Source organism: Sinocyclocheilus rhinocerous, unplaced genomic scaffold (assembly GCF_001515625.1).
Source record: "Sinocyclocheilus rhinocerous isolate Xijiao unplaced genomic scaffold, SAMN03320098_v1.1 scaffold4515, whole genome shotgun sequence".
In the NCBI taxonomy this organism is placed as follows: Eukaryota; Metazoa; Chordata; class Actinopteri; order Cypriniformes; family Cyprinidae; genus Sinocyclocheilus; species Sinocyclocheilus rhinocerous.
The window spans coordinates 144906-156926 of NW_015636038.1; the positions used below are offsets into that span (position 1 = coordinate 144906).

General features: G+C 45.4%; 2 protein-coding genes across 2 annotated transcripts in view; both read right to left on the reverse strand.

The window, feature by feature from the left end:
• Positions 1-5658: 5658 nt before the first annotated feature.
• Positions 5659-10703, reverse strand: LOC107747606 (E3 ubiquitin-protein ligase TTC3-like). The gene is made up of 14 exons (XM_016562207.1): positions 10202-10703; positions 10065-10130; positions 9814-9963; positions 9607-9746; positions 9310-9378; positions 7609-7705; positions 7416-7519; positions 7254-7338; positions 7019-7120; positions 6729-6946; positions 6476-6602; positions 6221-6319; positions 6039-6131; positions 5659-5960 (listed from the first exon to the last, which is right to left on the reverse strand). The coding sequence occupies exons 1-14, from the start codon at positions 10610-10612 to the stop codon at positions 5829-5831; spliced, it is 1893 nt and encodes a 630-aa protein (XP_016417693.1). The 5' UTR covers positions 10613-10703; the 3' UTR covers positions 5659-5828.
• Positions 10704-11063: 360 nt separating this feature from the next.
• LOC107747610 (E3 ubiquitin-protein ligase TTC3-like) overlaps positions 11064-12021 on the reverse strand; it is a gene marked incomplete at its 5' end in the record, with an annotated part of 6880 nt that continues 5922 nt past the window's right edge. The window contains one exon of the mRNA XM_016562210.1: positions 11064-11068. Within this exon, the coding sequence (XP_016417696.1) occupies positions 11064-11068 (5 nt within the window). The remainder of the gene's footprint in view (positions 11069-12021) is intronic.

Genomic DNA, 12021 nt, shown 5'->3' on the forward strand with positions numbered 1-12021 from the left:
AAGTTAGGAACAAAATGGAAGCCGAGCGAGAGCGTCTCCATGACGACTGTCCGTCACACGGCCAAGTTCCCGGATGACCTCATGACGCAGGAGCCGTTCGCGGGTTGTCATGGAAACTGCCAATCAATTTTACGTTTCGTAGAGCGTAGCGACAAACGAACAAATCATGAAGACGTTTGCGCGCGCTTTACAGTTATTCTCATAAACAATCTTCAGAAAGCTTCTGATTTCATAAGTGCTTCTGTTTCTTTTGGCTTCTTCAGGACCAATAATGTACGAATGGTTATTTTTAAATATGGGCATTATAGGAAACGAAAAGGTAGACAAAATAGCTAAGAAAGCACTGCAAAAAGAGAGCATAGAAGCATTCATCAGCCTTTCAAGATCAGAAGGAAAGAGTATAGTGTGGGGAAATTATTAAAGAATGGCAACAAAGCTGGGATCAAGAACTAAAAGGAAGACATTTATACTTGATTAAAACAAGAGTTGGCACTGTGGGAAATAAGGGAGGAAACAGGAGAGAAGAGACTATTATGAGCAGAGTAAGAATAGGGCATAATAACTTAAATAGCACTCTTCATAGTAACATCCAACTGGGTTTTGTGACCAGTGCCACATACCTGAGACTGTAGAACATGTGCTTATTAAGTGTTCAAGATATGAATTACAGAGGATGGATATGATAAATGACATGGAAAAAATAGGACTAACAGGACGTGGAGTAAAGAATATAATGGACTGCAGTAGGAGTGAACAAGGAATGAAGTATTTGATTTGCTTTCTGACTAAAACGGGACTCGTGACAAGAATATGATGACTAAAGTATGTGGGAAATAACTAGAGCCAGAAGATGGCAGTAATGCAACGTTAAAACCCGAAGAAGAAGAATGACAGAACACAGAAGATGAGCGTTTCGCTGGATATCAAGCTGAAGCGAGCGAATAAAGCACGAGGGTAAGAGTGACTCTAGTGTGGTTCGTGCAGAATGTGGCGCTGAGTGTGCTGTGCTTCAGCTTCAGAGAGTTTCTCTCGCTCTGGAGACACTGTTGAACCTGCAGCTCAGCTCCAAGAGTCTTCGAGGCCTTCTACACACACACACACACACACACTCTGTCTCTCTCTCTCTCACACACACACTCTCTCTCTCTCTCTCTCTCTCTCTCTCTCTCTCTCTCTCTCTCTCTCTCTCTCTCTCTCTCTCTCTCTCTCTCTCTCTCTCTCTCTCTCTCTCTCTCTCTCTCTCTCTCTCTCTCTCTCTCTCTCTCTCTCTCTCTCTCTCTCTCTCTCTCTCTCTCTCTCTCTCTCTCTCTCTCTCTCTCTCTCTCTCTCTCTCTCTCTCTCTCTCTCTCTCTCTCTCTCTCTCTCTCTCTCTCTCTCTCTCTCTCTCTCTCTCTCTCTCTCTCTCTCTCTCTCTCTCTCTCTCTCTCTCTCTCTCTCTCTCTCTCTCTCTCTCTCTCTCTCTCTCTCTCTCTCTCTCTCTCTCTCTCTCTCTCTCTCTCTCTCTCTCTCTCTCTCTCTCTCTCTCTCTCTCTCTCTCTCTCTCTCTCTCTCTCTCTCTCTCTCTCTCTCTCTCTCTCTCTCTCTCTCTCTCTCTCTCTCTCTCTCTCTCTCTCTCTCTCTCTCTCTCTCTCTCTCTCTCTCTCTCTCTCTCTCTCTCTCTCTCTCTCTCTCTCTCTCTCTCTCTCTCTCTCTCTCTCTCTCTCTCTCTCTCTCTCTCTCTCTCTCTCTCTCTCTCTCTCTCTCTCTCTCTCTCTCTCTCTCTCTCTCTCTCTCTCTCTCTCTCTCTCTCTCTCTCTCTCTCTCTCTCTCTCTCTCTCTCTCTCTCTCTCTCTCTCTCTCTCTCTCTCTCTCTCTCTCTCTCTCTCTCTCTCTCTCTCTCTCTCTCTCTCTCTCTCTCTCTCTCTCTCTCTCTCTCTCTCTCTCTCTCTCTCTCTCTCTCTCTCTCTCTCTCTCTCTCTCTCTCTCTCTCTCTCTCTCTCTCTCTCTCTCTCTCTCTCTCTCTCTCTCTCTCTCTCTCTCTCTCTCTCTCTCTCTCTCTCTCTCTCTCTCTCTCTCTCTCTCTCTCTCTCTCTCTCTCTCTCTCTCTCTCTCTCTCTCTCTCTCTCTCTCTCTCTCTCTCTCTCTCTCTCTCTCTCTCTCTCTCTCTCTCTCTCTCTCTCTCTCTCTCTCTCTCTCTCTCTCTCTCTCTCTCTCTCTCTCTCTCTCTCTCTCTCTCTCTCTCTCTCTCTCTCTCTCTCTCTCTCTCTCTCTCTCTCTCTCTCTCTCTCTCTCTCTCTCTCTCTCTCTCTCTCTCTCTCTCTCTCTCTCTCTCTCTCTCTCTCTCTCTCTCTCTCTCTCTCTCTCTCTCTCTCTCTCTCTCTCTCTCTCTCTCTCTCTCTCTCTCTCTCTCTCTCTCTCTCTCTCTCTCTCTCTCTCTCTCTCTCTCTCTCTCTCTCTCTCTCTCTCTCTCTCTCTCTCTCTCTCTCTCTCTCTCTCTCTCTCTCTCTCTCTCTCTCTCTCTCTCTCTCTCTCTCTCTCTCTCTCTCTCTCTCTCTCTCTCTCTCTCTCTCTCTCTCTCTCTCTCTCTCTCTCTCTCTCTCTCTCTCTCTCTCTCTCTCTCTCTCTCTCTCTCTCTCTCTCTCTCTCTCTCTCTCTCTCTCTCTCTCTCTCTCTCTCTCTCTCTCTCTCTCTCTCTCTCTCTCTCTCTCTCTCTCTCTCTCTCTCTCTCTCTCTCTCTCTCTCTCTCTCTCTCTCTCTCTCTCTCTCTCTCTCTCTCTCTCTCTCTCTCTCTCTCTCTCTCTCTCTCTCTCTCTCTCTCTCTCTCTCTCTCTCTCTCTCTCTCTCTCTCTCTCTCTCTCTCTCTCTCTCTCTCTCTCTCTCTCTCTCTCTCTCTCTCTCTCTCTCTCTCTCTCTCTCTCTCTCTCTCTCTCTCTCTCTCTCTCTCTCTCTCTCTCTCTCTCTCTCTCTCTCTCTCTCTCTCTCTCTCTCTCTCTCTCTCTCTCTCTCTCTCTCTCTCTCTCTCTCTCTCTCTCTCTCTCTCTCTCTCTCTCTCTCTCTCTCTCTCTCTCTCTCTCTCTCTCTCTCTCTCTCTCTCTCTCTCTCTCTCTCTCTCTCTCTCTCTCTCTCTCTCTCTCTCTCTCTCTCTCTCTCTCTCTCTCTCTCTCTCTCTCTCTCTCTCTCTCTCTCTCTCTCTCTCTCTCTCTCTCTCTCTCTCTCTCTCTCTCTCTCTCTCTCTCTCTCTCTCTCTCTCTCTCTCTCTCTCTCTCTCTCTCTCTCTCTCTCTCTCTCTCTCTCTCTCTCTCTCTCTCTCTCTCTCTCTCTCTCTCTCTCTCTCTCTCTCTCTCTCTCTCTCTCTCTCTCTCTCTCTCTCTCTCTCTCTCTCTCTCTCTCTCTCTCTCTCTCTCTCTCTCTCTCTCTCTCTCTCTCTCTCTCTCTCTCTCTCTCTCTCTCTCTCTCTCTCTCTCTCTCTCTCTCTCTCTCTCTCTCTCTCTCTCTCTCTCTCTCTCTCTCTCTCTCTCTCTCTCTCTCTCTCTCTCTCTCTCTCTCTCTCTCTCTCTCTCTCTCTCTCTCTCTCTCTCTCTCTCTCTCTCTCTCTCTCTCTCTCTCTCTCTCTCTCTCTCTCTCTCTCTCTCTCTCTCTCTCTCTCTCTCTCTCTCTCTCTCTCTCTCTCTCTCTCTCTCTCTCTCTCTCTCTCTCTCTCTCTCTCTCTCTCTCTCTCTCTCTCTCTCTCTCTCTCTCTCTCTCTCTCTCTCTCTCTCTCTCTCTCTCTCTCTCTCTCTCTCTCTCTCTCTCTCTCTCTCTCTCTCTCTCTCTCTCTCTCTCTCTCTCTCTCTCTCTCTCTCTCTCTCTCTCTCTCTCTCTCTCTCTCTCTCTCTCTCTCTCTCTCTCTCTCTCTCTCTCTCTCTCTCTCTCTCTCTCTCTCTCTCTCTCTCTCTCTCTCTCTCTCTCTCTCTCTCTCTCTCTCTCTCTCTCTCTCTCTCTCTCTCTCTCTCTCTCTCTCTCTCTCTCTCTCTCTCTCTCTCTCTCTCTCTCTCTCTCTCTCTCTCTCTCTCTCTCTCTCTCTCTCTCTCTCTCTCTCTCTCTCTCTCTCTCACACACACACACACGTCACTCAGTGAATTTCTTCTATGCATCATTGCATCTTTACACTGATTTTTAAGCAGCCACAGAGCAGCCTTAACTCAGATGTGTAAAGACACGTGGCAAGAACAGAAAGAGTGTGAAGAAAAACAAAGTCTAAAGAAACCTGGCTGGTCAATAGTGAACAAATAATGATATCCTTTCAAATGATTCATAATAAATCACGAGTCACTATATTTTCATCATTCATGTCTAATTACAGCAGATAGATATGAGAATGACTCAAACGTGCATCTATAGTAATTAGACATGCTGTTCATGGTTTATTACTAATACTTCAACAGGATAGAATGTAGTTTTCAGAATGTTCTATGCTGTCGATCTCTCAATCTGGTTTTGAGAAATACATTAAATACAAACTTGAAGTTTTAAAGCGATAGTTCACCCAAAAATGAACATTACCATCCCTTTCTCGCCCTCGACCTGTTCCAGTTTCTTCTGTTGGAAGATATTGTGAAGAATGTGTTTTTACCAAACAGCTGTTGGTCCCCAGTGAAACAAATTTCCGCCCCTCTAGAAATTTCACCACAGTAACTCACATGTAAAAGACTCTGTTGACCATGAGTGAATATTTACATTTGTTTCTGTAATATAAGTGTTTATTAAAACTCACGTGTGAGACACGGATTAAATGGATTTCTGTCTCATTTGTTTTACTTGTAGACGTTATACAGGGAGTCCCTAATGTTTTTGAACCCTTCGGAGTTATTTTAAGTTAACATTTCAATGATTTAACACCATATTCACACTTCCCCTGGAGGAAATATACATGTATATAATGTAAATATAAAACAGCAGACAGGCTTATTGAAAGTGCAAATTCACTCTCTGCCAGCAGGAGGTGCTTTAGGAGCGGCAGAAACAGCAGTTTCCCCGGTGACGGCTGTAAACAAAGCAGCGCTGCGCTCATGAACGCTACTTTATCAGGCGTTATCCAGCTTGTGGGTTGTGCGAGACTTCCGGTTCATTAACTGCTGTAGGGAAATAACGAGAAGAATATCAAAGTGCAGTAAACTACAAACCAGTGTGTTCGTCATTGAGATAATACATTAAAACAACACAGTAATTTGCACTATCAAGCAGCCAAATGTGCTGTTTTGTACAACTAAAAATAGCTGAAAGTGAATGACACCGGAAGCCTCGCACATTAAATTTACAAATGGCCGCGCCGCTCTAACGGGAAAAATAAGGTGGATAGGAAAGTTGAAATAAAAATGACATCAAAACTTACATTCATATAAAAACACCCGAGCCGTGTTTTGATTTTGAAACGTGCAGTGCTCACGTTTATTCAACGAAGTCAAAGCCTTTAGGAAAATCTGTGGCGGTGTCAGTGTTGATACTGTGGCGGGCCTCCACAAATAAATCAGTGCTTGGGAAACCCTGTGATTTCATTAATTATTAGCTTTTCCCCAGTCTGAATCTCTTTATGTAGCGCCGCTAGCTTCTAAAACAACACCGCAGGAGAATGCTGCTTTGGTTAAATGTTTTAATGAAGTAAAATGACAAGCAAAAGTAAAAGCGGATGAGTAAAATCAGTTCACGGCATGAACTTTATTACAGGAATGAAAAACACAGATGTGCCCTGAAAGTAAACATCACCGATTGGTCCGTCGAGGTTCCAACAGCCGAAAACAAAGTGTATGTGATTAAATGAGCTGGATGAGGAGACTGGTGTCTGATGCGTGTGCTGATGAACATACAGCGGGTCAGTTAAAGGCGGCGGCGGGTGCGTGGCTCCTGCGGTGTCTGCCGGGCAGCATGGGAAAGTCCTCCGGTAAGAGCGCATGTTCTCGACAGGTGGGACACGTGCTCTGCTCCTTCAGCCACGACTTTATACACTGAAACACACACACACACAGCATCAGTCTACAGCTGCCAGACGCTCAGGAAGACGTGACGAGAGCAAGCGTCCTGACCTCTCTGTGGAAGCTGTGGCGGCACTCCAGGACACACACTTCCTCGGGACTCATGTCCTCGTGACAGATGATGCACGGATCCTCCATGTTCAGCTGACGGCACACACGCATTCACATGTTCAGCGAGGTTAGAGTTAGACGAGTGCAGTTTAAGTGTGTGTGTGTGTGTGTGTGATTCTTACCGCCAGCGGCGTGTTGCGATGTTTCTCCGACACCGTCTTCCACACGTGTGGAGGAGTCATGTGACCCGCAGCGTCTCCACCTGTGATGTTCATGTGCTCCTGCAACAGGGAACCACATCGTCACTTCACAGCGCACACATACACGCACACGCGTACACACACGCACATACACACACACACACGCGCACACATACACACACACGCACGCGCGCACACACATGCACACACGAGAGAGTGAGCGAGACGGTTACGCACACGCGTGTTCTCCTGATGGTCCAGGATGAGCTGAGCCACTCGGTTGATGACGTCATCATAGGTCAGCGTGTTGAGAGCGCCTCCGCTGGACACACGGACCTCCTGGATGAACTTATTCATCACCATCCTACACACAAACACACCAGCGCTCAGAAGACTGGAATGAGGAGGATTTATACGTGTTTCTGAAGTTTGGGTTTTGTTTCAGAAACATGAATGCTGTTGTGTGTGTTATGTTGTGTTGTAGCCGCACCTGTTGTAATGAGGGAACATCATGTGCAGCCGCTCCAGGATCCTGTCGTACACAGAGAGGTGCTGCGGCGCTGAAGGCCGATGGCTCACAGGCTCTTCAGGAAGTCTGTCCGCAGGCTGCGGTGTGCTTCTTCCTGTGGGTGTGGGGGTGCGTGCGGCAGGAAGTGACCCGTAGAAGTGAGAGCCGGACGGCTGAGGAACTGGAGGAGGAAGCATGACCTGCAGGACACACAAACACTGATCAGATGACCGGTCATGACCCCTGACCTTCAGGTGGCCCACGGCTCTCACCGGTAGAGCGGGTGCTGCGGGGATGCTGGGAACACTGATATCAGGCAGTGAACTCAGTCTGGCACCCTTCTTCACCTGATCCATCTGAAGCTCAAACTCCATCTGAGAGAAAGCACAGAGAAAGCACCACAGTGTGTCTGATCTGTTAGATCTGTTAATCAGAACGGATTGTGTCTCAACACAGAGCCGTGCTGTCGCGGGTCGTGAGAGAAGACAGTAGCAGAAGAAAGCTCACCTGAGTCCTGTTGGTTTTGTCTTCGGCGTCCCACACGTGTCTCTTCCAGTCGTCTACGGCTGACAGCAGTGCAGCGGAGCGGAAACTGCAGCACAATCAACATCACAATCATAACACCTGTAAATCACACTCTGTGTAAACACCTGTGAGTCTGCAGTGTACCTGAGCGACGCCTCTGTCAGGTGTTTGACCACCATCTTCCCTTCAGAGACGCTCATCCTGAGCCGCCGCAGCGTGTGTTCAGATCTGCTCTGCAGGACACACAGCTGAAGCACACACACACACACACACACAACAGTGTCAAGTCAGCGTCCAGGAATGAACACATCCTCAGCACACGGGCTGAAAGCCTCACCTGAGCCATGGTGGATCTCCTCTGGGCCTTCACACACGCGTCTCTGAAGCGCTTGATCTCTTCTTCTAGACTCAGCCGCTCAGACGCACACTGGTTACTGCAGGACGCGTGCAAACACGTTAATGCATCAGTGTGACACACACACTCACAGACACACAGACACCCACACTCTCTCTCACACACACACACTCTCTCTCTCTCACACACACTCTCTCACACACACACACACACTCTCTCTCTCTCTCTCTCTCACACACACACACACTCTCTCACACACACACACTCACACAGAGAGATACTCACACACACACTCACACGTTAAGAGTGGGCGATATGACCAAAACCTTACATCACTATACGAGTAATTTTATTTCATGGCAACGATATATATCACGATATAGTTATTTTTACTTTAGATAAGGTCTTTATATCATCAACATTTTTAATACCATAGAAATTTCATAATTCTTGTCACCAGTGTCAATATCACAAAAAAATAATACTAGCCTAAAAAAAAACAAACTCACGCTCACTGAAGTAAACGGTCAGCGATTAAATAATAAGAAACTAATTACAAGCAATAGGACAAAAAAAATAAACTACAGTAGAACAAATAATGATGTTCTGCATATGATGTTTATGCGGTGAAAGCGGAAGGAAACAGCGCTCGGGTCAGAGGTCAGACGGCAGCGCAGCGCGAGCTCACTAGAGCAGATCAAGAACAAGAGAAGAACAAATGATTTAGACGAGAAACATTGAGCAACGAGACAGTCAGAAGACTTTCAATCTACAAATCACCAGCATTTACCATGGATTTACTCTAGTAACACTAACTGCACCATGGTATTGTGTCAGAAATTAAGGATATTCATATCAAATTTTATTATATTAATGTAGACATGTATTAAAGCAGTAATGGAATATAATTACAGTATTTTTCGTGATTAAGCTATAGCATTTGTGCATTTATACTACATGTATTTAGACTTTCTAGGTATTTGTATGAAAAACAGTAGTTAGATTTTTACCGTGGTATTGAGGTGCTATATGTGTGGTTTTATCATGATCTCAATGTTTGCTACTATGGAAGACCAAGGGTTAATTTTAATAAAACTCAGTCAGAATAATTACATTTCACCATATAAAAATGAGGTTGTTGCGGTTTTTATGATAATGAACAAATTTGCATCTGCGTCCAAACTCAAGCTACTGCCACGTGTGCATTTCTGAGAGACAAAAAATGTAATATTAATAATGCAGCCTGCACTGCACACTGTGCTGAAGATAAACGTCGTCAAAGTCAGGAACACAATCCTGCTTCATGATCTGAAACAATTAGTACATGCAGAAACTAAGAAATAAATTTTTTTATTAAGATATTTATTTTGTTCAGGAAAAATGACTGAAAGTGTAACAGTCTGGTTTCTACAGCTTTCACTCAGGAGCACAAATCTGCCTTTAAACTTGAAAGAAATACAGATTTGAAATGTATCGTGATAATTAAATGATCGATATCGACTGATATGAAAAAGTTTCATAAGTTTCAATTTTTTTGGCCCAGCCCTAACTGCATGTACGTGGATAAAATCTCTTCTGCTCCCCAAAGCTGCATGTATTTAATCAAAAACAGCAAGTAACAAAAACAGTAATTTAGTGAAAAACTCTCCATAGAAATGTAACTGTGTAAGTGTTCAGACTCACCTGGCGTCCAGGAATCGTTCCAGTTCTGCCTCATACTCTTTATTCTTCACACTGATGTCTCTGGTGTGACTAGAGAACACACAGAGCCATTCAGCTGTGAAACAGCAGCTTTAACTATACTTCTGAGGCTCAAATGTCCTCATTTGACTGGTCGTCACTAGGCTTGTAAATCATCCAAATTATGTTTGTATTTGAATGTAGTTCTGCACATGTTTCTGGGATGGGTAAGTTTAGGGCTAGAGGTGTCCTCTCTGGGGGACATGTGTGTGAGTGTATGATCATGAGTGTGCGTCTGACCTTTCGTGTAAATCTGCCAGGTGTTTGATCTCCATCTTCAGCGTCTTGAGCGTCTCCTGGTTCTCCTTCTTCTCCTGCTGGTCTTTCCTCACCTCCTCCTCTAGTTTCTGCTGGAACATGCTGAGCTCGGTGCTGGCGATCTGAACAGAAGCGCAGTCACGCGTCTGAGCCGCAGAACACACACAAACGCTTCAGAACTTTCTCTACCTGCATCCTCAGAGTGGTCTTCTGGGTTTCCTCCTGAAGCGCTGCGATCTCCTCGGCCCTCCTCTGCTGCACAGCTTCATCATCCTCCTTCATCTGCTGGATCTCCTTCAACAGCTGCAGACTCTGCTTCTCTTTCTGAAGCATGTCGCCCTGGAAGAAACACAGATTAGCTGTTCGCTATCAGCAGGCCTGCTGCTACTAATGAATGTAATGTTCACATCATGTGCTGAACCTCACAGAAATTCACTCACGTTGTTGCTCTCGAAGGACACGTATGGCTCTGTGTTAATGGAGACATCTGTATGCTCTGCCAAATCCTGTAAGACAGAGTCAGGGGTCAGAGACGGCACTCATCCTGACGACATTCCCGTCATCCGTCCCATCTTACCTGCTCACACACGGCTGTGTGTTTGTCCTCGCTCTGCTCAGACGCCGGCGCTCGCTCCAGCACATCTGCTGCCAGATACTCGTAGTCTGAGACGGGACACTCGAAGGCATACGGGTCGGGGAGGAGCAGGAACGGATCCGAGGACGCAGACTCCTCTGGATCATCATCAGGAAGGCTGAGGTGTGACGCAGTGTCGCTCAGAGCGTCTGCGTGAGGCCAGAACTCTTCAGCCGAGGGGTTGAGGTGTGACGGAGGCAGGGAGTCTGTCAGACACACGGCGTGCTTCATCAGCCCGATCAGCTCGTCCATCATGACGAAGCGCAGAGACTCCAGCAGGAAGGACTCGAGTCCTCCAGCGTCTGCGATCTTCTGCTGCGCCTCCGGAGGAAAGTTCTCCAGCTCGCCCACCATCAGCGGGTCCGAGGCGCACAGCGGCCCGTGCTCCTCCAGGATCTGAGCGAAATAACTGACACACACACACACACAACCAGAGAGAGTTCAACTCAGCTTTAAAGAGCTCCAGCATTTAAAGCCACAGGCGACGAAACTGCAGCGCAATCATTAAGGTGCAGACGCATCAGTAGCTATGTTTCCATCCACCTATTTTTATGCGCATTTTGGATTCTCGCATAAAATAACCGCTGGATGGAAACGCCAAGATGCACATAAATTCAAAAAATGTGCATAAAAAAAAAAACGTATGCACACAACTGAGTAGGATAAACTTTTTATCCGATGAGAAAAAAAATGCACAAACTACGATCGTCTGGGCTGGGCTTGCTTGTTTGTTTTAAATATAAAAAAAGTTATATTTTTGGCAAATGTAAAAGCCCTTTCACACCAAAAGTGAAATGAATGAGCCTCAGGCTGAAGGAAATGTAGATTCAAAAAGCTCAAACAATCCTTTCATTCTGGATCACAGGAAGAACAGAACGCAGGAGAGGAAAGTTCAACATTCGTCAGCAATAAAACAAAAGAAACACAAATGTGATGTTTATCTAAAGTCATTTTTGCTCATTCGTATGGTTGATTTGGATCATTGAAGGTCAGCAGCAAAGACACTGTTTAATAAAATGTGATTTTTGTCATATTCTGAGTTTGCATTTCACTGTTTTTATTGATTTTGAGGAATACTGACTGTGTTTTTGAGCAATGTGAGATGAGTAATGCATGTTCTCATTTATTCTAGATCCGAGTCTGGATCATATTAGACTCCGATGATCAATTTTAAAACATTTGAAAAGCAAGTCACGTAAAGATTGCTTTCAGTTTATGATGTTAATACTATCTCCATCCAGGAGAGGTCGCTAGTTTCCAGCCGCTCCCGTATAAATGAAAAACTGACCATGAAAACAGTATTTTCCAGTCAAGATGGTAAACAGATTATCTTTTTACCAAGTTCAAGGGGATAGCCATATGTTTGGAAATCTGTATTTTATTTAAATCGCCATCACACCACTGCTCACAAACATCGGGGACCCCAGAGTTGCACTTGCCTCACATTTCAAAGGTAAAATTCATAATCAACAAAAGCTTTTTGCCAAATGCATGACAGAAATGTTTGCACTGGACTATGTTCTTATTAGGGTTTCCGCGGGTCCTTAAAACGTCTTCAGTTAAATTGTTTACATTTAAGGCCATGCAAACTCTTAAATGGTACAAAAAGTCTAAATTATAAGAGGTCTTTGGGGACGGAAAGACAAGAATTGCTATTTGGATTAATATGACGATTAAACTTCAAAAGGCTACGATTTCACTGAATAAACTTGAGCGCTGCACGTCAGCTTTGTGTACTGCGGTTACCGGGGAAACCACTATAT